Source organism: Manis pentadactyla, chromosome 3, assembly GCF_030020395.1.
Source record: "Manis pentadactyla isolate mManPen7 chromosome 3, mManPen7.hap1, whole genome shotgun sequence".
In the NCBI taxonomy this organism is placed as follows: Eukaryota; Metazoa; Chordata; class Mammalia; order Pholidota; family Manidae; genus Manis; species Manis pentadactyla.
In genome coordinates this window covers 25,609,592-25,635,797 of record NC_080021.1, presented here as the reverse complement: position 1 = coordinate 25,635,797, position 26,206 = coordinate 25,609,592, and the positions used below count along the sequence as shown (strand labels likewise).

General features: G+C 40.2%; 1 protein-coding gene across 1 annotated transcript in view; it reads right to left on the bottom strand.

The window, feature by feature from the left end:
• Positions 1-13,611: 13,611 nt before the first annotated feature.
• Positions 13,612-26,206, bottom strand: part of EIF3H (eukaryotic translation initiation factor 3 subunit H) — a 120,653-nt gene continuing 108,058 nt past the window's right edge. Inside the window, exons 6-8 of the mRNA XM_036876361.2 lie at positions 17,365-17,485; positions 15,238-15,370; positions 13,612-13,829 (exon numbers count right to left, since the gene is read on the bottom strand). Coding sequence (XP_036732256.1) covers positions 13,732-13,829; positions 15,238-15,370; positions 17,365-17,485 — 352 coding nt within the window. The 3' untranslated portion in view covers positions 13,612-13,731. The remainder of the gene's footprint in view (positions 13,830-15,237; positions 15,371-17,364; positions 17,486-26,206) is intronic.

Sequence of the window (26,206 nt, the reverse complement as noted above, 5' to 3'; positions counted from 1 at the left end):
AGGGGCGAGGGGGATCTTTTTCCCCAGGAAAAAATGTAACCATTAAATTCTAAAGGAAAGATGCTTTTCTTAGCCTGCAGAATTTCTAAGACAATATATCAGACATCAACTCTGCTCTCTCCACCCCCCTCTCTCTCTGAGCTGCCCCTGGCCCGTTTCTCTCTCTCTCCAGAATTCTCTTCCAGCCCTTCACCTGGCCCAACTCCTGCTTGTCTTTGCAACCGCAGCCCCAGGAAATCCCTTCCTCCAGCAAGACTTCCCGGCCTTTCATAAAGCAAGCTCTGTGATAGCATCTCATGGCCTCCCGCTCTTCTCCTCCATGGCTCTAATCACAATTGCAAATCACTGATTGCTTATGTGATTGTTTATTGTCTGTCTCTGTCTCTGGATTGTCGACTCCATGAAGGCAGTGCATGTAGCAGCCCTAAAGCTGTGCCACTCAGGTCTGCTGCTGCAGGGAGCATTAAGTGACAACCAGCCCCAGCTGCTGTGCTCTGCACCCACCATGGCACCATGCCAAGGCCTCACTTGCCAGAGGTTATTCCCAGCCACTGACCAAGGGCAGCACTGAATGCAGGCCATTCTTGCCAAATGGGACACTCTTCTGACAGGCTGCTTCCACCAAGATCTCCCTGTTCACCGGGCCAAAACTCTCTCAGAACCAGGCTGCAGTCTGAGAATGGCTGTCCAGTGCTCCTTCTGCTCTCTCCCCCTGGGCCATCTGAAGGCCCTCCCCATCCCATCCCTCCCTCCCCTTTCACTCCCACAGGGCATCTGCTTCCCTAAGCACCTGCAGGACTCACACTGATAAAGGCAGTAATTCCTGTTCATTCCCCACGGCTTCCCCAGGGCCAGGCACAAGGCTTAGTGTATAACAAGTGCTTAATTAATGTGTGAAATGAATGCATGTTTTCAGACATGGTGAAGACCTGTTCAGAGTGTGTGTGGATGAACCAGAGCAAACCTAACTCATCCTCTGAGAAACCAACTCCAAGGACAGGCCCTTCAGAACCGATACCAATGCCCCATTCCTCTGAGCCTTTGTGTTGTAAGAGTGACCGGACCGGTGGCTGAAGAGCTGTTCTCCACACTGTAACATCAGTATCAACATAGCTACCTTTTATTGAGCACCTCATATGTGTTAGGCATTTACTACAAAATGTATAAGCATTAAGTTATTGAATTCTCACAATAGCAGCATGAGGATAATCTTATTCCCATTTTACAGGTGAGAAAACTGAGGTTTATTAAATCACAATACTTCAAGCTTTGCTGAGGTGACAAATCCTTCCCCCCATCTTGGTGGCTTCAAACTATTGTATGTAAATATGACACAGGCACAGTTCCTGACTTCCTGCGCCTCCTTCTAGACTTTCAAAGAATGAGCCAATAAAATCTTTTGAACAACACCAGATGCTAAGTTTAATCTCCCCATCCTGAGCCGGTGAGGACCTGCTAAGCTTGGGCCTAACATCACCCCAGAACATCTCTGACTTAGTTGCTGAAGTAGAGGCTCAGGGACCTGGGGACACAGCAATAGATTTGCTCTTGCACCGGCCTCCCAGCTCCCACGAGGTCTGGCAGACCCAGGTCAGCTGCCTTCCCTGCCCAATGCAAAGCCTCTTGCTAACCATTCTTGTCCCTGATGAAAGAGAGCATTCGGCCCTTTCAAAGACGTGGCATTTTATTATTTTTCATCTCCGTATTAGCACTGTGACTATATACAGAATCTCCTGCTCTGGGCTTGCCAGACAACTAGCAAAGAGTCTATTTTCCTTTCAGTCTTCCTTTCTTTTTCCTTTAAATAAACATTAAAATCTCCGTCTGATAAATATTAGACTCTCCCAGTCTCCCAACAAGCTTCAGAGGGACTGGTTATCCCAAGCAGCCAAGAAAATCTGATTGAGCTTCACTTTTGGTAAATGCCAGGATGGGCAAAAAAGAAACCAACAGATTCTCTTAATGCCCAAAATGTGAAATCAAACCATAATATAAAATGAGCTTATTCAAACTACACCTAGCATTCCCACTCCCCCAAGCTCCCCGTGGCCACTTTTGGAGGTCCCGATATGCCCCCCGCAGTCAGTAAACACTGCAAAAACAGGGTGAAGGGAGAGGGCATTTTACTCCAACTCGGGACAGGCTTAGTAAAACTGCAAGTGGCAAATCATATCGTAACCATCTAGACAGGGATCCATTTTGGTTCTGGGAAACCTCTCCACTGAGACATGTCCAATGTGGGCCCCTCAAGGGACCAGGGAAGGCGGCTTGTGCAAGGAAGGAGAGAGCGTGCCTCCTCGCTGTCCCACCGTCTCTGACAGTCTGCAGCCTCCCGACTCACAGCTCTGAGGCTGCCAAAGTTCTCTCGTCCTGAAGCGGCATCTGGTTTCTTGATTCAAGTCTCTCCTTTGTCAAAACGGGTGTCTCCCAGCAGGACCTCAAGTCCCTCCAATACTTCCTAAGCCTAATTGGAGTCAGGGTTCTGAGCAGTCTCAGGTGCTCTTGAGAGTCAGGGGGCCCCAGGGAGGGAGACCTTGGTCCCACTCCTAGGATCTGCCAGTTGTGTTGGCCAGAGTCTGACGTCCATAGAGTTGTGATCTGAGCCAATATCATAACCAATTTCAGTACCTCAGTTTCCCCACCCATAAACCTTAGCTCTGAGACTTGGGAGTCTTAATGAGCATTGGCCTTTCCTGGATAAACTGACCAGGTGCCGGAAACATCTGCGGCTGGAAGCAGAGTCTGCTGTATAAACAGAATGTAGATTCTTATATACAAGACTGTAGCTCAAGCTCAAATACCAACTAAGCCTGACTTCATCCCAAGTTCTATTCAGTAAGTATCTTGGGAAAAGTCAGTCTCGTCTCCTCTGAGCTAGGTTACACTGGAAGAATTCACTTCATTTGCCTTGCTCAGACTACTCAGGGCTTTCTGCAAAAAGTGAAGAATCAGTAATTCTTACCGCAGCACTTTCCATTTAAACCATGTAACATTACTCCAAAAATAAATACCCAAAGGGAATGTATGCTCCATATGGACAAGGGCAATTATCTGTCTTATTGACCACCATATCCCCGAAGTACTGATTTATAAAGGATACTACAAATAGCTTGTTGACTGAATGAACAGATAATAGCCCTACATTTCTGTTCGTTTTAGACTGCCTTTATAGCATCTCCTTCCATGCTTTCCTCAGTTCATGAGTTTATCAGGGCAGAAAAATACTAAGCCAGCTGATAAACCAGTTAAGACTCAAGTCAACCTGACAGAGTGAATAGTAGGTCTGGAAAAAAAAAAACAAGATTCCCAAACATCCAATTCAGCCTTCTTGCCTTTACAACTCACTGTTTTCCTTTGTCCAAAGGGCCAGAAAACTATAGCCCGGGAGCCAAATCCAGAACATCAACTTGATTTTTGTAAATAAAGTTTTATTGGAAACAGCCACACCCATACCTTTCCGTACCGCCTGTGGCTGCTTTCCCACTTCCACCGCAGAGCTGAGGAGTTGCCATAAAGACCATGTGGTCCACAAAACTGAGTATGTACTCTCTAGCCCTTTACAGAAAAAAGCTTGCTGACCCCCACTCTCTAGAATCTCGGGATCTTAGATTCATCCCTGAAATCCTGGAATCTTAGATTCTTTCCCTCAATCTTATACCAATCCTGGAGCTACTGCTAGAGACAAGAGTTCCAGGGCCACAGTTTTGGTCACACAGCCTATATAACTACCTACCACTTCATGAATGTCATTGTGAATGCAATTTAATTCTCACAACAGTCCCATGAGGTATGCACTATTATACACATAGTGAGCTAGTAGAATTGGGCTGAACCATATGAAATTGTCCATTTTTTTGTAGGTCAAATACTGACAATTGCATGTCAATCCAACTACTACTTATGTCCATTTTTAAAGATGAGAAAACATGAGCACCTGGCGAACTGACACACAGTTAAATGAAAGTAATCTGATACTAACTAGCTCTGGGCCTAGAGCAGCCACTAGCTATACTGCTTGCTCTAAAAACTTTATACTTCATTTTATGTATTAGAGGCTATGCTAATCCCAAAGAACCCAGCCTACGCTGGTTAAGCCTTTCTCACATTTAGACATGTTTTGGGTTCTTTTATTCCTCCAAGTAGCACCTCTGAATATCCCACAAAACTACTCTTCACTGGAACACATTTTGGGGTAGACCTCCATTCCTTCCATCCACATCAAAGCACCCACCTTCCTCGGTGCTGCCATGGCCCCGGCCCTGGCTGCAGCCATCCCAACTCCCCAGAACACCCGCACAACTGCCCTGGGCATTCTCAGCTTGAGACACACTGTACCTGCTTCCCAGGCAAAAAGAACTCCCTTTTCACTAAAATAACCTGAACAGTCCCTGCGGTTGCTGCAGGCTAATTCCATTTATAGGAATAATGAAGCTCCATCCTTGTGTCGCATCGGATGTTCATTTAATACACTTTAGCCATTCCATACCTCTCATTTGCAATGCAAATAAGCTGCATCCTCCATCAAAACTGCTCACTCTCCAAGTCCAAGTTCTTCTTAGGATTTATGTGCCGATTCAGTTGCAGGCTTTTTTCCAATGGCAGAATCCAAAATTGGAAGCTGTGTTTTTAGTCCAGGTCACTTAAGTAATGTGGTATATGTATGCTTAGCTGTTTTTCCCCCTTTTAAAAAGAGAGTAATTGCTAATATATGTAACATTCACAGTCAGGGCCTCATTTATTACACATTTTTCTTCAGGAATAACAGAAGTCCATTACTTGTCATAAGCACCCTTGCTTGCCCCATCCTGAAAAATTGACTTGGTAGGGAAGTCAGAAATCTCTCATAACCAATGACAGACATCAGTGAACAAAAATAGCAAGACACAAGTTTAGTATTTTATTGCCATATTTTGAAACAACTGGTTAGGCAGCTGCTGCTGTTATCATCCAATTACTTCTCATTTTTCCAGAGTTTTGAATTCAAGCTGTAACAAATTAAATCTAAATTTCTATATGCTCTTCAAAAAAAAATTATTTTCAGATAACATTGCAAAAAAAACAGTTGAAGTAGAGAGGAAGAAAGGGGTATTGGCAGCAAGAAAGATGAGAATCCTATTTTTAATGCTTCCAATGATTTGTTTCGATTGCCTCAAGTTATGCAGATAGGCCTTCCATGCAGTCTCTGCTCTGAATAGGTTCTTAGTGCTGAGACTCTGCAGTTTAGTAAAAATGCACTTCTCATTGCCAATGTTACAAAGGTGCCCCTTTCACCAGATGTTGAATATTTTGCATGCTTTGGTGTAACACTCTATAGGTGGTATTCAAACACAAAAGAAATTCCTCAAAAGATTACATGGGTCACATTTTGGCAGTATGAGCTCAAACAGAATTGCACATGATTTCTACTGGAAATGAAGGCAGAGAGCAGCGTGATTATGTTTTTCCAACATACACATGCTTTCTGCCATATATTAGTTTTGTGTTTAGTAATTACTTTTGCTAGAAAAATAATACATATCTGAATCTTCACCGTTTTCTTTTATACAAATCCAACTTCTTGACCCTAATTAGGGGAAGCTGAGGGTGAAGGTAGGATGCAGACTGCCACAATTCTTCTCCCTCCGTCTGCCAGCATTCAACACAGACTTCAAAACAGAACTCACGTCACTGAGGCTTTGCTCGGTAAGAGGCTGGGAGGTGGCACGCACTTGCTGTCCCTTTCGCTGCAGCACATTCCACTGCTGCCTGTAGGCGGCCACTGCAATCGTCAGCAGGTGAACTAAACCCTGCTTCTGTCTCAGGCGCCCCAGCACAGCGGGGCTGAAATGCTGGCGATTCAAAGAGAAGGCGCCCAGGCGTGGCAGACAAGTCTCCCCGGGCGGTGGATCCTTCCAGCCCGTGTCTTCTCTCCCCCTCTTCCCTCCTTCCCCTGCCCCCCGCCCCGCCTCCTCCCTTCTCATTCTTCCTTCTTCCCACCCCTTCTCCTCTCTGCTTGCTCTGGCCAAGCAGGCCCCCAAGCCTGGGCTCTTTGTGCTCTGTCTGAAACCCCCTTCCTTCTCTTTGACCTGACCTAACAATCACTCTAACTTCTCACAGGGGCAGCTTCTCTATAGTAATTTATTTGCACGTCTTCACAAAATCATCTCTGGCAACTTAATACATAAATAAAATTTCCAGGCCTTATTTCAAACTGGACTTTTGAAAAACTCTTTAGGCCATAATGACAAAGAGCCAGATTCAGGAACCACTGGTCCAGAGCAAGCGCCAACAAGCACTAGAATCATCTGGGGTGTTGTTAAGGCACAGGAGGTTAGGCTCCGCCCAGAAGCTCCTAATTCGGTGTGTCAAGGGAGAACCACTGCCCTTGGGTAAGTCCCCTGAGAATCACGACTTACTACTGCTCTTTCATTCCCAGTGTTGAGCACAGCACCTGGCCCACTTGTCTGCAGAATGACCACGAGGTGCTGTAACATTAATACAATACAGAGGAAAACCCATAAGCACTATTTTCAAAGTAAGTTTGTTGATGTTATTTTCATCCCACAGCAATGCCCTATTTGCAAAACTAAAATCAACTTTGAAGTTAGACATAAGAGTCTCAGAAGTGCTGAACTGACATGGTAAGCAACACTGTGTTTGTTCTTTTTAAGGAAAAATGCCACTCTTACTGGTTGGCTGGTTGACTTTTCTTCCTAGAGGTCACGAGAGGCAAGCATCTAGTATCTTAAGAGCATCAGGATAAAATCATCATTTGTCCAAGGAGCAATGATTTACTGCTAACACTGAATATATTCAAAATCCATACAGATTTGCATGCCCAGCCTCTAATCACTTTCAGCAGAGTACCCCACAATTACTACAGCCCGTCGATACAAGATGGGAGATTGTCATCTGCGATTTGCCACATCAGGGTTTCATCAAAACGCAAAATCAACACCTTCCCTTTCTCCCTCCCCTACCCCAGATGATTTCTGAATTTCTGTACATTTGTGAATTCACAGAAGCATGAAGCGAATGACATGAACATCACAAATGCAAATGTCTCTGTTCCTAACAAATTGCTGCAGTTTCCCTTGTTCATTTGTGGGAGGTAATGGACTCTACATAGCACTTTATCACAAGTTTAGAAGGCAGAGGCAAAGGTGAATTAGTTTTCCAAAGTGTTTTCAGGAGTAGCTCTTACATACATACACACCCTGAAGTATTTTTTTCCAATGCTGATTTGTACTTTAATTAAAACTGACATCTGCATCTCCAAATACTGCATTGTCAAAAGAATCTAGCTTAATTTTATTTGCTTGAAATGTTTTCGTCTCAGACCAAATTTAGAATACCCCACCACCTGTCTACACCACGAGTCTCCAGCAAAGCAGCAAAAAGCTCACCTCTTTTCCAGCCACTTCCTAACTGGAACAGTGAGGAAAACAAGAAGATGCAAGGTTTTTAATTAGCCTCTAACTCCTTGTTCCTTCTTAAGAATGTGCAACCATTGTGATCCAAATTGCAGAAATCGTACTCAACTACCCAGTGCATCATGGAGCATCTCACACAAAGTTTCAGTATATAAGGAGCAACATTTGAGATTTTTAAGAAATGCTGATGGGCTGTGGGAGTGAGCACAATCGGTGAAGGGGATCAAAAAGTACAAACTTTCAGTTATAAAGTCACAGAGTATAATGTGCAAGCACGGTGACATATAGTAACAATGCTGTATTACATAGTCGACAATTTTGCTAAGAGTAGGTTTTAAAATTCCTCACAAGAGAAAAAACTCATGTTCATTGTTTACTGTGATCATTTTGCAATACATACAAATACCAAATAAAAAAGAAAAAGAAATGCTGAGATACAAAATACAAAAGCAGAGCGAATGATCTAGGCTATTTTGGAAACAATATTTAAAGGTCTCAGAGACTGTCCCCCTATCTGTGAATGGGAGAGTTTGTGGTGGCCAAGAGATTAGGCTAGTTCCCCTACTGCTGTGATATTCTATTAAATTTGAAATTCTATTATATTTGAAGATCGACTTTTATTCTTCTATTGCCTCTGAAGGTTGCACTTTCTTAAATCTACTGAGGCCTAAGCAAACAAACCTTGGCATATATGAGTTGGGTTAGGTATTTTTGAAGTTGAAAGCAGGAGAAACCAACTCAAAGTTTCTGAAGGAAAAAAAAAAGGCAGTGTACTAAGAAGGTTCAAATGTGTTTTTGTGAAACCCAAGGGCAGGAATACAAATAAGCCTCAGAATGGGACTGGAAACAAAAAATCCAAGTCTTAGGAGCCCAAAAGCAGGCTCATCTTTGTTCCTCCCTCTTCTTCCCCTTTTCTCTTCTCTGCTAACCAGCCCCTGTGTCACAGAATGGTTAGTAAGAGGTTAGATGTTCTCTATTCAAGAAAGGAGTCCAAGTGACACTGGAGGCCCCGAATCTCAATTCTTCTTTATCAGAAAAGGGTCGCTGATTGGGGTGTTCACTCTGGTCCAATTATAAAAATGGACTTTGGGAGCTCACCACTGGCATCCTCTGTAACTAGGGGGTATGGTGAGTTGGGGGTGAGGCATTCCCCAAAACTTGTCAGGGGAGGGAAGAGAGTAGTTGACCACAGAAGTGAAGATACCATACAAATAGGAAGCTAAGTTGAAACAAGAACTGTTTTCCCCAAGTTGTGTCAAGAAGGGAGGTTGGGCCAAGTACTGGTAAGAGAACTCAAGACCTGAGTTCCTGTCCTGGTCTTGCCACCTGGACCATATTCACTTTAGTTAATCACAACCTTTTTGCAGTTTGGCTTCATCCTCCCTGAGCAGGAACTGTATGTTTCTCATTCCCTTAGAATTATATTCTCAGTACCAAGCACATTGGCTTCGTAAGACATTTGTGCTTGTCCCCATTCCAAACGACAAAGGGTACAAGCAAGTACTTTGTGGACTGAAAAATTATATAGAGGATCGTTCTTAAAAGTTGTTTCAAATACAATGTAGTCAGTCTATTCACTTTCTTCTCCAAGTATCTGGGTCCTTCACCTCCAGGACAGAGGTCCTCCTCGGCAGGTAGAGCATCAGAGAGATGATAAGCCAAAACAATACCTACCACACGTCCATTAAGAGCAGCGCAGATATTTTTTTGTAGGCAGCACATGCATTTTGTATTTCTTTGGCCCACTGCCTCCTGAGAGTGCATTTCTGTTATAGTGCAGTGGGCTAGAAGTGGAAATCATCAGCTGCAATTCCTCTCTGTATCTCATTAGAGGTCTAGTTTCCCCTTAATGCACATGAAGACCTTTCATTAGCAATAATGGGAGCAGCAAGCATCAAAGAGAAAAATAGACCCTCACTATTGTGATCTAGGAGATGAGGTTATTGGAATGCTTGCCTGCCTGACTGGAGAATTATGACATTCAGAGATGCATGATTAAATCACAGAAAAATTAAAATGTTTGTGACTATTTTAGAAAATGAAATACAATTTAAAAACCTCAAAACGGAGAAAAGCAAGAATCAAAACTAAAGAATTATAGGCAGATTGAATCTATAAATGAGTTAAGCAAGTGAAAGCCAAATGACATGATAAACAAAGGTGGGGAAAGATTACCCAGGGGATTTGACAAAATAAGAACCTTTTCCAATACATACAAAGTAAAACATTGGCAAGAGAGACTACGGTCCAAGAAGAAAAGGCAAGGACCATTTACTGTCAGAAGCAGTAAACACTGCTGAAAGTTAAACAAATTCTTTGCCTCCATGTCCACAAAGGAAGATGGAAGATGCCAGAAATGGCTTTGCCCTGGAGAAGGGTCAGTGAAAAAAAATATTACTGAAGGAAATAGAAGTGACACCTGAGTTTATGTCTTGAGGTTGACACAAATGCCAGAAGGAGTAAGAATATTTTCCTACTGAAATCAATTCAACTTTAAATAAGGACACTTAGAAATGGGCCACCCAGCATTGTTAAGAGTCTGTCAAAGTGGCACAGTCCTTCATTTTCATCCAAATGTAAAAACAGTAATTTTGGGATTAAAAGAAAATCATCTTTACCTTCCTTTTAATACATCAGTGGATTAGAATTTTCTTATACATTTTTTTTTGGAGAAAACACATACAAAGGAACTAATTATTTAATTGCAATCTACTGAAAACAACTTCCAGCAAGCTTTAGAGCAAGGATAAATTCAGCACCCCATGTACTGCCCTCTCAGTTCATGATGGTTCCAGGCAATACATAAGTTAGTATCGCCTGAGGCTATCTATATTCAGTCTTTGTAGACTGCTTGCCACTGATTCAAGGGAAGGACTGAAAATGGACTGCCTCATAACTGTTAAGAAAATGCAACTGGCTTCAACATCAATTCCGAATAATCAAATTGTAACTCTAATAAACTTATCATATGACAACTGATGTGAAGGCTTAACAGCCTCTGAAAACAAGAATACAAAGACAGAAATGTCTGGACAGACCAAACCCCTACAGAATGGCCCCAAACTCCTCAAGTTGGGAACGGTGGCTCTTGGAAACCGTTTCTGCATCCAGTGAGTGTATCCCTAAAATCACTCCTGAAACGTCAGTAGAGCCATTCTGTGTTTTGCTGTAGAGCCAAGCAGGCTCAAGGTGCACTCTAAGGAGTGTGCGTCTACATAAGATCAAGGCAGTGGGTACTAGACCACAGCTGTTTACTTCAGCAAACTAATTTCGCAGTACTTCTGCCTCCCTATCCCCCACCCTCCTGTCTGAAATAATTTAGAGTTAGATCAACCCATTTCAATCCACCCAAACAGGGTCAGACTCGAGTTTGGGAGTTGCTGCCAAATTAGTTGGTTTTATCTCCTCCACTGTGAACTCTTAAGACTATGAGATGCAGATACCATCCACTGCTTTGTTTTCATCTTTGCCAATATTAATAAACTCTTATCTTCATCGTTCCCTTCACTACTCACCAACCACCATCATCCCTCTGTACACGTCAAATAAAGAATCCTCTGCTGAGATGGCCCAACGCACTCTTCAAGGCACTGCCAACTGGATCCTACTGAGGGGCCCTTGAGTCCTTTGCTCAAGTAAAGCCCTACAGGCACTGGGCTTGAGCCCATTTAATATCATCTCTTAAAACTCTTGGCCCATTTCTGGGACAGAACTATCACAGAGAAAGTTGCCCAATGAGGAAAGAAAGAAATTGACAAATGGTGTATTATATATTTAATTTAATGAGAAATGTTTGCTATAAAAATGAAGTTTACAACTCAAAATATTCTTTAATAACATTCTGATACCCGCACCAGAGTTCAATGCCAGCATGGTCTGAAAATGAAGGTTTTACTTAGGCTTTCCAAAGAATGTTACAAAAACAGTATGAACAATATAGTAACACTTTGGGAGGCACTAAAGTTATTAAGATGCTGTAACTGAGAAATCACAAACACCAAGCTCCATCAGTTAAGTGAACATTAGATAACCACATCTCAATTTCCAAGCTTCCAAAAATGAGGGAAAAATTTTTTTAATTTACCTCAATAGTAAAAGAATAAGGTATTTGGGGCAGGCTAAAGATTCATTTTCTCAGGTATTTTCAATTAAGGATAATGCTATGTCTTCTTAAACAGTATCTTCTAAAGCATTATCCAGGTCAAATATGTTGTACTTTTTTTGGTTCGTAACATTTAATTTTCCATTAGATTAACATGCTAGCTTTTCCTTTTTGTTCTTGCTAAGTGAATGATTTATTAGACCTGGTACTCAGTTTACAAGTTTTTCTCATTTTAACTCGAAGAAACTGCAAATATTTATAGAAGATGAACCACATGTATTTGCTCCTGAAAAATGTCAGAATATAGCACTCAAATCAAATGCTGAACAGAAGCTATTCCCTAACACTACATACTGTGGAGATTTAATTTCCATTGACATATTTTCCTAAACAGTTTTTCCCACTACAGTAGCTCCTAACTCAAAAACCACTGAAATCTTCCATTAAATGTGTACTCACATATTAACTCCAAGTTATGGTATCTAAACAGTCATATGGAATTTAAGAATCGCACCTTTAAAATATGTAATTGTGTTATATATCCTGTTAAATTAGTCTTACACCATCAAGAAAAACAGTAATTAAGGTTATTAAATCCAGGAGGAAGTGATTTTCCTCCCTTTCATTTTGCTCTTTGATATTCAAGGGTATTTTAATTTCACAATGAAATTCCAAATCTAGGCAGTCAGAATGCAGGGAAATGAACGAATGGAGTATACAAATTACAAGGGCAAGGACCAGGACCAGTTTTATTTATCCATATATCCCCTCTATCTAACACACTCACACTCAAATGTGTGTTGACTCAAATAAGGCATCATCACGGGTGGGAATATAAATCAGCAAAACCTTCCCAAAGGCAATCTGGCCAATACAGGTAAAAAGTCTTAGAATTTTATATACTCTTCAACCAGTAAGAATTATCCTAGGTAATTCATGTGAACAAGTACTTGAATTCTGGAATGTTCAAGAGCCAGAGCTTTTTAAAAGCAAAAACATGCTAATAACTCCAAATCCTGAGTAGAGAGCCTAGAACGTACCCATCACCATAGAACACACTGCCTGCCTCCTACATAGCAGCCACTATTCTCCATGCTTTACCCCAATCCTCAATGAATTTCTTTAACCCTATGAGGGAATATATGCGTCCCCTTTTCTCATCTCATCTGGATGACAGAAGTGAGGCACAGGGAGATTAAGGAATTTGTCTAAACACACACCAAGGGAGAAAAAGCCAGGTTTCAATCCAGCTGCCTGACCCCACAGCCCCAGTTGTGCCTCCAAAGCAATGCTGTCAGAAGAAAAGGACTTTGCAGCTCTCCTTACCCCTTATGCATTCCTTCTGTCTTCCCAGGGGCCATGTCTTCAAGGTGAAGATTACCAAAATATTAAGAGTCTCATATGTGTACCTCCACTGGCTGGCAAATCACACTGATTTTAGCCTTACAGAAATTGCAGGATTTTTCTTTCAAACACAAAATTATTTTGTTTTTCCAATGTAGTACTGTTCTCCCAATTCTTCTTTTCCTTACTCATAAAACTTACTGTTAGCAGAATCATATATTATGGTATGGAAAAGATAAAACAAGAAGTCTTAAAATATATATAATATATATATATATATACACACACACACACACATAGAATGAGTTTCGTTTTCATACAAAATATGGTCCTTTGGTGAAATGACCTTTTTTTTTTTTTTTAAATTCTTGTGTCCAATGAATAGCGTATGAGCATGAGAAGCAGCTGACCATCACCAGAAGAAATGAAAATGCAGACCCATGAGCAAACCAGTGATTCCAGGTGTGGGGACACATGGTGCCTGACCTTCCATTTATTGTTTTTGTTTGACAGCGATAAAGTGCCAGATTTCACAGTAGGTGCCAAAGCCTCTGGGTCAGGACAAGCAACACTGGACTCTGGGTTGAAGTGTGGTACCTCAGAGGTAGCAAAGGTGATGGACCCTGTGGGTCTGTGCCTGGTGAAGCTTCTGGTCAAGGCTGTTAAAACTTTTGGAAATAAATAGGTATAAGCAACACAAAAATTAGAAACTAGATGTAGTGTGTCTAAAACCAAATGAGCAAGTAGTCAAGATCGTTTTACTTTTATTTTATTATTAGCTAGATTTTTCAATATGCAAATATATTTCTTCCAAGATCTGCCCCAGTGATCTCTAAAGTCCATGTTAACTCCTTTTCTGGAAACTTCCTTTCCTTAGTTGTTGTATTCTTGAAGAGCCTGGGCCATGAAGAGTTTGCCCAAGTTTTGTGCAGTGAACTCCTTGATGTTCTGGCAGTAAGTGTTAATCTGGCCTGTGCATTCAGGAAAGCGAGAAAAAGGTCATAATGTTCCACAAAGTATAAAATGACCTAGAACACTAGTCAAACAAGAAAACCAGCAAGATACGGATTCACCAGAATTTTATTATATTTTGAATCAGTAGTTAATTAGAATCAATTCTATCTGTCCACAGTGGAATAAAGAATATATAAGTTCTTTTGAAAACAGCTATCTTTCATCCTTGGTTATGTGGAAAATGAAGAAAACCTACAACTTTTTAAAGGTTACCTGCAGTTAAGAACATATTAGCTGTCAATCAAAATGTACTGACAATGCAGATTAGACCAACACTGTACTAAGACAAGTGAGAAAACAGTGCTGGCTCTCCTCAGCAGGTGGAAAGGAGCCACCAACTCCCAGAACTGCAAAGTGACTTGACCCACCTGACCTGGATAGGAGCAAGTAGTTTTCAGTGTGCGCTCTGGAAACATTATAAAGGCTCTCCCCCCAAGCCAAGACAGAGCAGGGGCAGAGAACCCAATGAAAAAGGGGCTCCATCAACTGCTCTTCCAGCCTTAAGTCTAATCTGATGCAAATTACACATTTTTTTAAAGTATAAGAAATACAATTCTGCTTGAACTGGACCTTAAGGAAAATATGTGTCTCCGTTTCCCAAATTTAATTTAACCTTGTACCAGAAAGTTTTAAGAAATTTGGAATTCCCCCCCACATACTAAAAAATTTATCAATAGAATTGAGAAATTACGGAAGATTTTCATCCTAATTAATCTCGCACAGCCAACTGGCTGACTGAATCAAAAAGTATTTAACAACATTTATATAGAAATAAGGTTAAATAAGCATAAATGTTATATATTTGAAATCAAGTCCTAGCACAGGACACAGACCTCTACCACTTAAACGCAGTGTTATATGTTAACTACTCCCAGAGAAAGTCCATCCAGAATGACATTCATGTTGCTACAATATACATCTACATCAAATAAAGGAAATATTTTTCTTCAAGACAGAAAATCCAATTCAGTTAAAAGACTCACACTCACATTTAGACAGGCTCAGTGCTAGGCTAGACCCTGAAAAGTAAGGGGCTGGAGATAAATGATTTTTCACATTATAAGATTTTAAGCATTTTTTCTTGGTTTCTATGAAAGATGACTCAAATAAAACCTTTCCATTTTGGAAACTTTACATCATCTCAAAAATGTTTAGATAAACACAGAATGAAGCACCAAAAAGGACCTTAGAAATAACAGACAAATTCTTAAATTTCAGAAATTATAGCTTCTAGATTCAAATTCATCACTCAACCATTTAAAATACACTAGCTTTCTGATGCATTTTTGTTTGTAAATCTCTCACTGTCTCCAGCTTCCTAAAGAACAAAGAAAACTAGCCATGCTGTGCAATGGCTAACAATACCTGCAATGAGCAGAGAATCCATCCTGGCAGGGGGCTGGGGTGGTTTGAAGAGCTTGGACAGATCCTCTTCAGGGAGTGGGGGTTCTCCTCGACTCTGGCGCTGCATGTTCTCCTGCTGGCGTCGCTGCTGGTACTAAAATTCAGAGAGAAACAATTTGGTTCTTTTTCGCCACCTGACCAGAAACAAAGGCCTCCCCTACTTAGGCAATCAGTGAAATCCCATTGCTCTGAATTCTAATCTCAGCGTTATAAATGTTGACCCTTGATAACTCTTGCTTCTAAGGGGGTAATAAATATGGCAACAAAGAAAATTTCTTTGATGTAAACTCTAGCGTCACTTTGAGCTCTAAGGTCTATCACTAATGATATGGAAAAATAGAAGTGGTTATGTGAGAAACAGGGGTCCTCAAAGGCAGAGGCTTGTGATCAGTGAGACACAGGGAGTAACTTTGCCACTTCTGACAACAGGGTGATGGACAGCATTACAAATCATTTTAAGTTTAATAACCAAGTAGTGAGCAACCACACTGGAGAACTTCTTCAACTTTATTCCTATTGACCAAAATAACTATAACACTGATGCTGTTACTAATATAACATCATCATCACTATTATTATTATTATACTATTTGCTATTCTTAACAACATAATCATCTGGGCTTTATTTTAGCTCTACAGGTAAAAATGGTTAATTTAGATAATGCTTCAAAAACTTTCAACCTCTGGATTCCTAATGATTTTCTGAAGAGAAGGTGGGGATATAATAAGAAGTTACAGATCAACTACAAACTTATATACAATCAAGAGCTAATAGTTGTGGACTGCTTACAACAACAGAGGAAATAATCCTATACACAGTCTTAAAAGATCAGGTAATGAGGTCGGCTAGTAAAAATTTTAAGTCCTTATATTCTTAAAGAAGGAGAGTACCTTGCTTTGCAAAGATTCTACATTCATTATGGGGTGTGAGACAAATCTACAAAGGGTTATGAATGGTACTGGTAAATAAATGTCAAATGCAAAATTTTAAGACACATCAGAATTCTGAAAAATATCTGTAAGACTCGTTTCCAGATTCAGTTGTCTCACAGGTGACGGATTTTCAATTTGATAGTACAGGATGCATCCTTTACCTACAGGAGGAACCAGCAAGAGAACAGAATCAAGCTGGGTCCCCCACCTCCCATTTATAAAAGCTTTTCTCCATTACCATCCTCACCACCACCTTTTCAGTTAAAAAAGATACTTTATAGATCATGTGTTTTTAAAATTGTAAGTAATAGATCATGCGTTTTTAAAATTGTAAGTATGGTGAAAACAAAGCATTCTAAATTTTACTAAACATAAGAACAGATACTTTAAAAAATTTTAAATATAATACCCTCAGAATCAGCTATGCATAAAATTCTAGAGTTAACAACACCTAATTTACAGTACATTTTAATGGACACAGAACAGTCACATACAAACACTCACAAAGATAAACATTCTGGAATCAACTTATCTATGAATCAAAAACTAAGAACACTGCAGAGCAATATAGTCCAAAACTAGTATTCCAGGAACTATGAAAATCACGTGGCCTTCAGACAACACTAAGAAACAAAAGGTTAAACGACCATAGCAGTATATATGTGTGTATGAGAATACTAGTTAAGTCTAGGGTTTTTATCTGTATTATACTATCTATTTCACAGCAGTTGGTCTATTATTTCCTATCAAAATTGCTTGCTCTTAATCACAATTGCTCAGTTTTTTAAATGAACTGAAGATTGCTAACTATGCTGCAATGAACCGCTACAAAACCATTACAGTTAGTGAAGAAATGAGTTGTGACACTCTAGAACCTCTGTGCCTCTGATTTGCTCAATAAATGTATCTTATTTGCATAACCTTAGCATTATAATCTGAGAGTAATATACCAGCTCTCTTAAAGACTATATTTTTAAGTACAACTTAAAATAATATATTAGATGCATACCATATAAAGAACAGTCTTTGTAAATATGATACAGAGCCACCAGCTAACAGTCAGTGTTTCACCGAAGATGCCTCAGGGGCCTCAGGTGTCTCGCGGGGAGTCAGGGGACTCTGGGGCCTCAGGTGTCCCAGACTCCGGACACCCACCTGATGTTTCTGCTGCTGCTGCTTGCTCGTGTTCCTCATGTATGTGTTGTACTTCACTATGTCTTGGCTCATTTCATCCACTCTGTCCATCAGCAACTGTAGATTCTTCCCCAAATGACTGCTGAAATGTAAATATGCAGATATGTCATACTTTAAGTTACAGCACTATCACTGTTCTAAGCAGTTCTGATGTGTTAAACTGATCTGCCATTTGCTAAAAGAATGAGAGTACACACACACATAAAATCAAGGGTAGAGAGGAGAGACTGGAAAAGATGGTGGCATGAGAGGAGAGACTGGAAAAGGGGGGGCGTGAGGCAGAAAGCTCCTCCCAAAACCACATTCAACACTAAAATACAGCAAATACAATGAATCCTGAAAGAGCAACCTGAAAACTGCAACAGACAGCCTACATCGGGGAAAATATAACAGAAAAGGGTAAAGCAGCAAAACAATAATCCAGCCGGAGGAAGAGAAATGGAGCAGGTAGGGAGGAGAAGCCCAGGACTGCTAAACACCCAGCCCTGGAGGCCTGCTCTGGGAGCACAAACCCACATTACATGGTGCTCTGGATATTAGAGGTGTTGGAAAGCAAAGACAGGCAGACTATTTGGAGAAACTGAGATTCCAGCCACTTGTGGAGAACAGGTACCCATAACCAGCCGCTCAGGGACAAAAGAAAGACAGGCACTTTGAAAGACTTCCCAACAGCGAGATGGGTGCTAAAGGGGCAAGGATTACACAGCGCTTGCTGCTCAGGAGAAAGGGAAGGTGGCCAAAACAGTCCCAGCACACTCAGCCCAGCAGGTTGGAAACTTTCAGGAGCTTCAGGTGCTCCATCCCCCTGCTGGCTACACAGTGCTGAGGCCCACTACCACGATATGCAGCCTGCCACTCCTTCCTCCCAGAAGGCACCAGTCTGCTCACCTGCTACCCCCACTGTTGTACCAGGCCAGCTGGAGGGCAGACCCGCCTATGGCAACTACAGGGGTGTAACACAGAGGATGCTCCCTGCGCACTCGGCCCACTAGCCCTGGCAATGGAGGCAGGAACGGCAGCCAGGAAGAGGAAAGAGCTCTTTCCTCCCAGGCGCCTCTGGTGCTGCTCACCAGCGACCACTGCCATTGTTCCAAATGCTGGGAAGCTCCAGAGATTAAACTAGAGCACTACAGGGCACAACCTACACAAAGTTATTATTCCATAGGAATCACTAGAATGAAATAGCAAAAAATTTTGTACATACAAGAATTCAAACGCCAGAAAGAGAGAGAAAAAAGGATCTCTAGGGATGAAAGAATAATAAGAGACTGGTGGGACCAATCCAAATGGAACAACATTCACATTATAGGGGTACAAGAAGAAGAAGAGAGAGAAAAAGAGACAGAAAGTCTACTTGAGGAAACAATTGCTGGAAACTTCCCCAAATTGGGGAAGGAAATAGTCTCTCAGGCCATGAAAGTGCACAGATCTCCCAATCGAGGGACCCAAGGAAGGCAAGAGCAAGACATATAGTAATTAAAATAGGAAAGATCAAGGACAGGGACAGAATATTAAAAGTAGCCAGAGAGAGAAAAAAAGAAAACCTACAAAGGAAAACCCATCAGGCTATCATCAGACTTCTCAGCAGAAACCTTACAGGCCAGAAGGGAGCAGCATGATATATTCAATGCAATGAAACAGAAGGGCCCTGGACCAAGAATACCCTCTACCCAGAAAGACTACCATTTAAATTTGATCTGGGATTAAACAATTTCTACTACATAAGCAAAAGTTGAGGGAATTTACCTCCCACAGAAAAAGCTGAGGGAATTTATCTCCCACAAACCATCTCTACAGTGTATTTTACACAGACTGCTGTAGATGAAAGTGCTACTAAGGCTAAATAGCTATCACCAGAGAAAATAAAACCACAGAAAAGGAAACAGACCAATTATTTACTAAGCAAATGCAAAATTAAATCAACCACCCAAAAAGTCAGTCAAGGGATACACAAAGAGTACAGAATATGACACCTAATATATAAGGAGTAGAGAAGGAAGAAAAACAGGAAAAAAAAGGAGTCTTTAGATTGTTTGTGAAATAGCGTAATTAGTGAGGTAAGTTAGACTGTTAGATAGTAAAGAAGCTGCCCTTTAACTTTTGGTAACCATGAATCTAAAGCCTGCAATGGCCATAAGCACATATCTATTGATAATCCGCCTAAATGTAAATGGTCTGAATGCACCAATCAAAGGACATAGAATCACTGAATGGATAAAAAAAAAGACCCATCTCTATGCTGCCTACAAGACTCACTTCAAACTGAAAGTCATACACAGACTAAAAATGAAGGGATGGAAAAAGATATTTCATGCAATTAATAGGGAGAAAAAAGCAGGAGTGACATTACTTGTATCAGACAAATTAAGACTTCAAAACTAAGTAAGTAACAAGAGGCAAAGGAGAACATTACATAATGATAAAGAGATCAGTCCAGTAAGAAGATATAACCATTATAAATATGTATGCACCCAACATAGGAGCACCTGATTATGTGAAACAAATACTAACAGAAGTCAAGGGGGAAATACAATGCAAGGAATTCATTTTAGGAGCCTTCAACACACCACTCACTCCAAAGGACAGATCAACCAGACAGAAAATAAGTAAGGAGACAGAGACACTGAACAACACATTAGAACAAATGGAACTAACAGACATCTACAGAACACTACAGCCAAAAGCAGCAGGATACACATTCTTCTCAAGTGCATATGCAACATGATGCAGAATAGATCACAGACTAGGATACAAAACGAGCCTCAGTAAAATCAGAAGGACTGAAATTGTACCAACCAGTGTCTCAGACCACAAAGGTATGAAACTAGTAATAAATTACATAAAGAAAATAAAAAATCCCACAAACACATGGAGGCTGTACAACGTGCTCCTAAATAACCAATGGATCAATGACCAAATAAAAACAGAAACCAACCAAATATGGAGACAAATGAAAACAATGACTCAACACCCCCAAAAAATTTGTGGGATGCAGCGAAGGCCATTCTAAGAGTAAAGTATATAGCAATACAGGCTTACTTCAAGAAAGACGAGCAATCCCAAATGAACAGTCTAAACTCACAATTAATAAAACTAACAAAAGAAGAACAAAGTCAGAAGGAGGGACATAATAAAGATCAGAGCAAAAATGAACAAAACTGAGAAGAATAAAACAGCAGAATCAATGAAACCAGGAGGTGGTTCTTTGAGAAAACAAACAATATAAACAAACACTTGGCCAGACTTCTCAAGAAAAAAAAAAGAATCTACACAAACAGAATAAGAAATGAAAGGAAAAAACGCTATGGACACCACAGAACTACAAATTGTTAGAGAATACTATTAAAAATTGTATGCTAACAAATTGTATAATCTAGAAGAAATGAACAACTTTCTAGAAAAATACAACCTTCCAAGACTGACCCAAGAGAAAACAGAAAATCTGAACAGACCTATTACCAGCAATGAAATTGAATCAGTAATCAAAGAACTACCTAAGAACAAAACTCCTGGACCAGATGGCTTCACTGCTGAATTTTATCAAACATTTAGTGAAGACCTAATACCCCTTCTCCTTAAACTTTTCCAAAAAGTAGAAGAAGAGGGAATACTTCCAAACTCATTCTATGAGTCAAGCATCACTCTAAAACCAAAACCAGGCAAAGACACCACAAAAAAGAAAATTACAGACCAATACCCCTGATGAACACAGATGCAAAAACACTCAACAAAATATTAGCAAACCAAATTCAAAAATACATCAAAAGGATCATACACGATGACCAAGTGGGATTCATCCCAGGGATGCAAGGATGTTACAGCATTCGAAATCCATCATCATCATCCACCACATCAACAAAAAGAAGGACAAATACCACATGATCACCTCCACAGATGCCAAAAAAGCATGACAAAATTCAACATCCATTCATGATAAAAACTCTCAACAAAATGAGTATAGAAGGCACGTACCTCAACATAATAAAGGCCATATAAGACAAACCCACAGCCAACATCATACTAAACAGAGAAAAGCTTAAAGTTTTTCCTCTAAGATCGGGAACAAGACAAGGATGCCCACCCTCCCCATTTCTAGTCAACATAGTACATAGTCCTAGAATCAGACAACACAAAGAAATAAAAGGCATCTAGATTGGCCAGGAATAAGTTAAACTGTTCCTGTTTGCAGATGACATGATATTGTACATAAAAAACCCTAAAGAATCCACTCCAAAAGTATTAGATCTAATATCTGAATTCAGCAAAGTTGCTGGACACAAAATTAATACACAGAAATCTGTGGCATTCCTATACACTAACAATGAACTAGCAGAGAGAGAAATCAGGAAAACAATTCCATTCACAACTGCATCAAAAAGAATAAAATACCTAGGAATAAACCTAACCAAGGAAGTGAAAGACCTATACTCTGAAAACTACAAGACACTCATGAGAGAAATTAAAGAAGATACCAATAAATGGAAACACATCCGTGCTCATGGATAGGAAGAACTAATATTGTCAAAATGGCTGTCCTGCCTAAAGCAATCTACAGATTCAATGCAATTCCTATCAAAATACCAACAGCATTCTTCAACAAACTGTAACAAACAGTACTAAAATTCATATGGAACCACAAAAGACCCTAAATACCCAAAGTAATCCTGAGAAGGAAGAATAAAACCGGGGAATTACACTCTCCAACTTCAAGTTCTACTACAAAGACACAGTAATCAAAACAATTTGGTACTGGCACAAGAATAGACCCATAGATCAGTGGAACAGAACAGAGAGCCCAGATATAAACCCCCACATATTTGGCCAATTAATATACAATAAAGGAGCCATGGTTATACAATGGGGAAACGACAGCCTCTTCAACAACTGGTGTTGGCAAAACTGGACAGCTGCATGTAAGAGAATGAAACTGGATTATTGTCTAACTCCATACAAGAAAGTAAACTCAAGTAATTGTAGATTAATGATAACAAAAAAAAAAAAAAAGAAAGAAAAGGGGGATTACTCCCTGATAGGATAAAACTAACTGCAAATCACCGATTAATGCATGCTTTAAATATCCTTAATTTTGATCATTTAAATGGTGTCAGATGATCAGCTATGTAAGTACATTTTTCTGATAATATTCCTTTCTCTTAAAAAAAAAAAGCAGTTCCAGTGTGGTGATCTCCAATAAGTTCTTCACAATGGTATAAAGGGCATATCAAAGTGTGGGCAAAGGGTTTGTTTGTGTTTATACAGAGGATCAAAGCCTAATTTGGCTACCCAGAAAATGAATTAAGATATGATATGAAGAAGAACTTCCAACATCAACAGTCTCTGGAAGAGTCATTCCAGAAGATGATCATCAAAAAACTTCAACAAAGATCCTGGCGCTGTTGCAGTTGTAGCTGCATTCATCCCACCGGTTCCTGGACTTGCCACTGGAATGAAGGAGGAGATATCTAAGCTGGCCTGTGCATACAGTAAAACAACAAATTTGACTGGATCTATACTGTCACAACTCAACCAAGAATTAGGAGAAGTGCAAGTTGCAGCACTCCAAAATCTTGCGACTATAGACTATCTACTGTTAAAAGAACATATGGGATGTAAACAGTTCCCAGGAATGTGTTGTTTTAATTTGTCTGATTTTTTTCTCAAACTATTCAAATTCAGTTAGACAATATCCATCATATCACTGATAAGTTTTCACAAATGCCTAGGGTACCTAACTGGTTTTCTTGGTTTCACTGGAGATGGCTGGTAATTGTAGGTCTGCTTTTGTTATGTAGCTGCATTCCTATTATGTTAATGTGTGCACACAATTTAATTAGTAGTTTAAAACCTATACATGCTTATGTTACACTACAAGAAGATATGTCAAAGAAATAATCAATCTTCCCATGTTTTCTTCCGTCTGCTACTTCCATAGCTTTTCTTCTTCCTTCCTAATTACAAGAATTAGGTTGTAGAATTCGTGCCTCATATAGAAATGACCGAGTATCATAATTCTTCCAAGTGGTAAAGATACCTCAAGACAAATGCTGGGCATAGAAGCCACAGGGCATAAATCTGCAAAGAAGTAAAAAGCTAACCTTTTCAAACAAAATTGCTTCTCTCTCACTTACCAACTTTACATTTCCCTGTATGGCCCTGGAAGATGACTGGTTAGCCAGAGACGGGTAAGATTCCTCAAGGGAGGAACAACCCAAGACAGGCAGTCACAGGGGGGCCATCAGGTGAGAAATTGGGGATCAACAGAGGTGAGGCTTAGAACCTCACCCCCCCTGTTTTGAGAGAAATCTTCTGCATCCATGGATGTTTTGTGGCCCTTGTCTAGCTCGGATTAATACTTAGTCTATAGGCACACACCTGATCATCTACATTTGCCCTCTTACAGCACTAAACTATGTTTTCTACCTTTATCTTGTATCTACCTACCACTTCAGCATTTTATTAAAAATAATAATAATAAAGGGAGAAATGTGATATCCACATATAAATCAAGTATAAAAATCAAATGAGTATTCATATTTGAACTGTTTATAGTTCATAATGCATGAGCAAAACCGAAAGTTTCTGTGATATGACTGCCCTTGCACTGTTCACCATGTAAGAACTTATTCACTATGTAAGAACTTGTTCACCATGTAAGAACTTGTTTGTTACGCTTTAGAAGATTGGAGACTGTTGAGAATTAGGCTTGGGGTTGATTAATGACTGTGCATTGAGTCCCCTATACAAAATTTTATTGTTGTTAACAACCATCTGATCAATAAATATGAGAGATGTCCTCTCAAAAATAAAATAAAATAAATAAAAAATAAAAAAAAAAAGAAAGTAAACTCGAAATGGATGAAAGACCTGAATGTAAGTCATCAAACCATAAAACTCTTAGATGCTACACATCACTAATCATCAGGTAAATGAAAATTAAGACCACAATGAGATACCACCTTACACCAGTTAGGATGGCCAACATCCAACAATGCTGGTGAGGATGCAGAGAAAGGGGAACCCTCCTACACTGTTGGTGGGAATGTAAATTAGTTCAACCATTGTGGAAAGCAATATGGAGGTTCTTCAAAAAACTAAAAACAGAAATACCATTTGACCCAGGAATCCCACTTCTAGGAATTTACCCTAAGAATGCAGCAGCCCAGTTTGAAAAAGACATATGCACCCCTATGTTTATTTCAGCACTATTTACAATAGCCAAGATATGGAAGCAACCTAAGTGCCCATCAGCAGATGAATGAATAAAGAAGATGTGGTACATATACACAATGGTTTATTACTCAGCCATGAGAAGAAAACAAATCCTACCATATGCAACAACATGGATGGAGCTAGAGGGTATTATGCTCAGTGAAATAAGCCAGGCAGAGAAAGACAAGTACCAAATGATTTTACTCGCTTGTGGAGTATAACAACAAAGCAAAACTGAATGGTTAACAAAGAGAAGGGGGTGGAGAGGGTGGGTGGAAGAAGGGAGGAGGGGATTAAGGGGCATTATGATTAGCACACATAATATAGGGAGGGGGGTCACGGGGAAGGCAGTATAGCACAGAGAAGACAAGTAGTGACTTTATAACAATTTACTATGCTGATGGACAGTGACTGCAATGGGGTGTGAGGGGCACCTGATAATATGGGTGAACGTAGTAACCACAATGTTGCTCACATGAAACCTTCATAAGATTGTATATCAATGACACCTTAACAAAAAAATGAAATAAATCAGGGATAGAGAAAAGAATCCAAGTGAGCTTGTTATTAGACTTTCCATAATGAACCCAAAACCATAACCACAAGGGTATCTGAAACAGACCAGTTTCTTATTGTCAGAGCATACATGGCAGGGCAAAAACTACTAAACATACTTACAGGGTATCTATAATACTTATTTTCTGTACAACCAAGCTTAACCTAAGCTCAGTACTCCTAAACCCTTTTCCTTAGCAACATCCCCATCCCCAGTTGTGCATCAAAGCGCTTACATCAGCAGCCATTAAAAGGCAAAAGCATGCAGACTGTCTTCTGGCACATGATTTCTCTATCCAGCAGGTTCTAAAACAACAAGGGCATTTATTCTGCAAGGACAAATGAAGAAAGAAAGAGGGCTCCTTTCATGTTAACCTTCCTAGAATCTGTAGTACAGTTGTTCATACTTCTTTTCCTTTCCAGAAATTTCTACTGCAGCTCACTTACCAAAATCTTATAAAGTGTTGCTAATAGTTAGTAAAATGGCCACCACATTCATTGATTTCTGTCTGTAACTATATTCCACCATGGAAAAGCCAGTTACTACATACATGTACTTTAAATATAACTAGCTGACAGGTAATATTCATTCATTCATTCATTTCCAACAGGTATTACTAAAGACTTATTCTGTTCCAGTTTCAGTGTTAGCAAAGAGGGAGACAGTAGTGAATGAGACAATCATTATCTCTTTCTTCACTGAGCTCCCAGTTGATTGGGGGAGGGCAAAGGGGGAGAGGGAAGGAAAAAGAGAAGAGACATCTCTGAGATGACAAGTTGAAAACAAAAGGTTACAAGGAATCAGCTATGCAAGAAGTATTCTAGGCAGAAACAAACACAAGCGCTGAAGGTCTGAGATGGTCCCAAGAACAAGGCAGATAAAAAGAAGAGATCTCACACAGCTGGAGTCCAGCAATAGGTTAGGGAAGGTCAGAAAAACACACATCGGAATCCATTAGCTGTGACACACAACACCCTGACAACACAGTGATAACGAGACCCCTCAATGCCATGTGAAACAAGGTACAGCCGTGGAGCT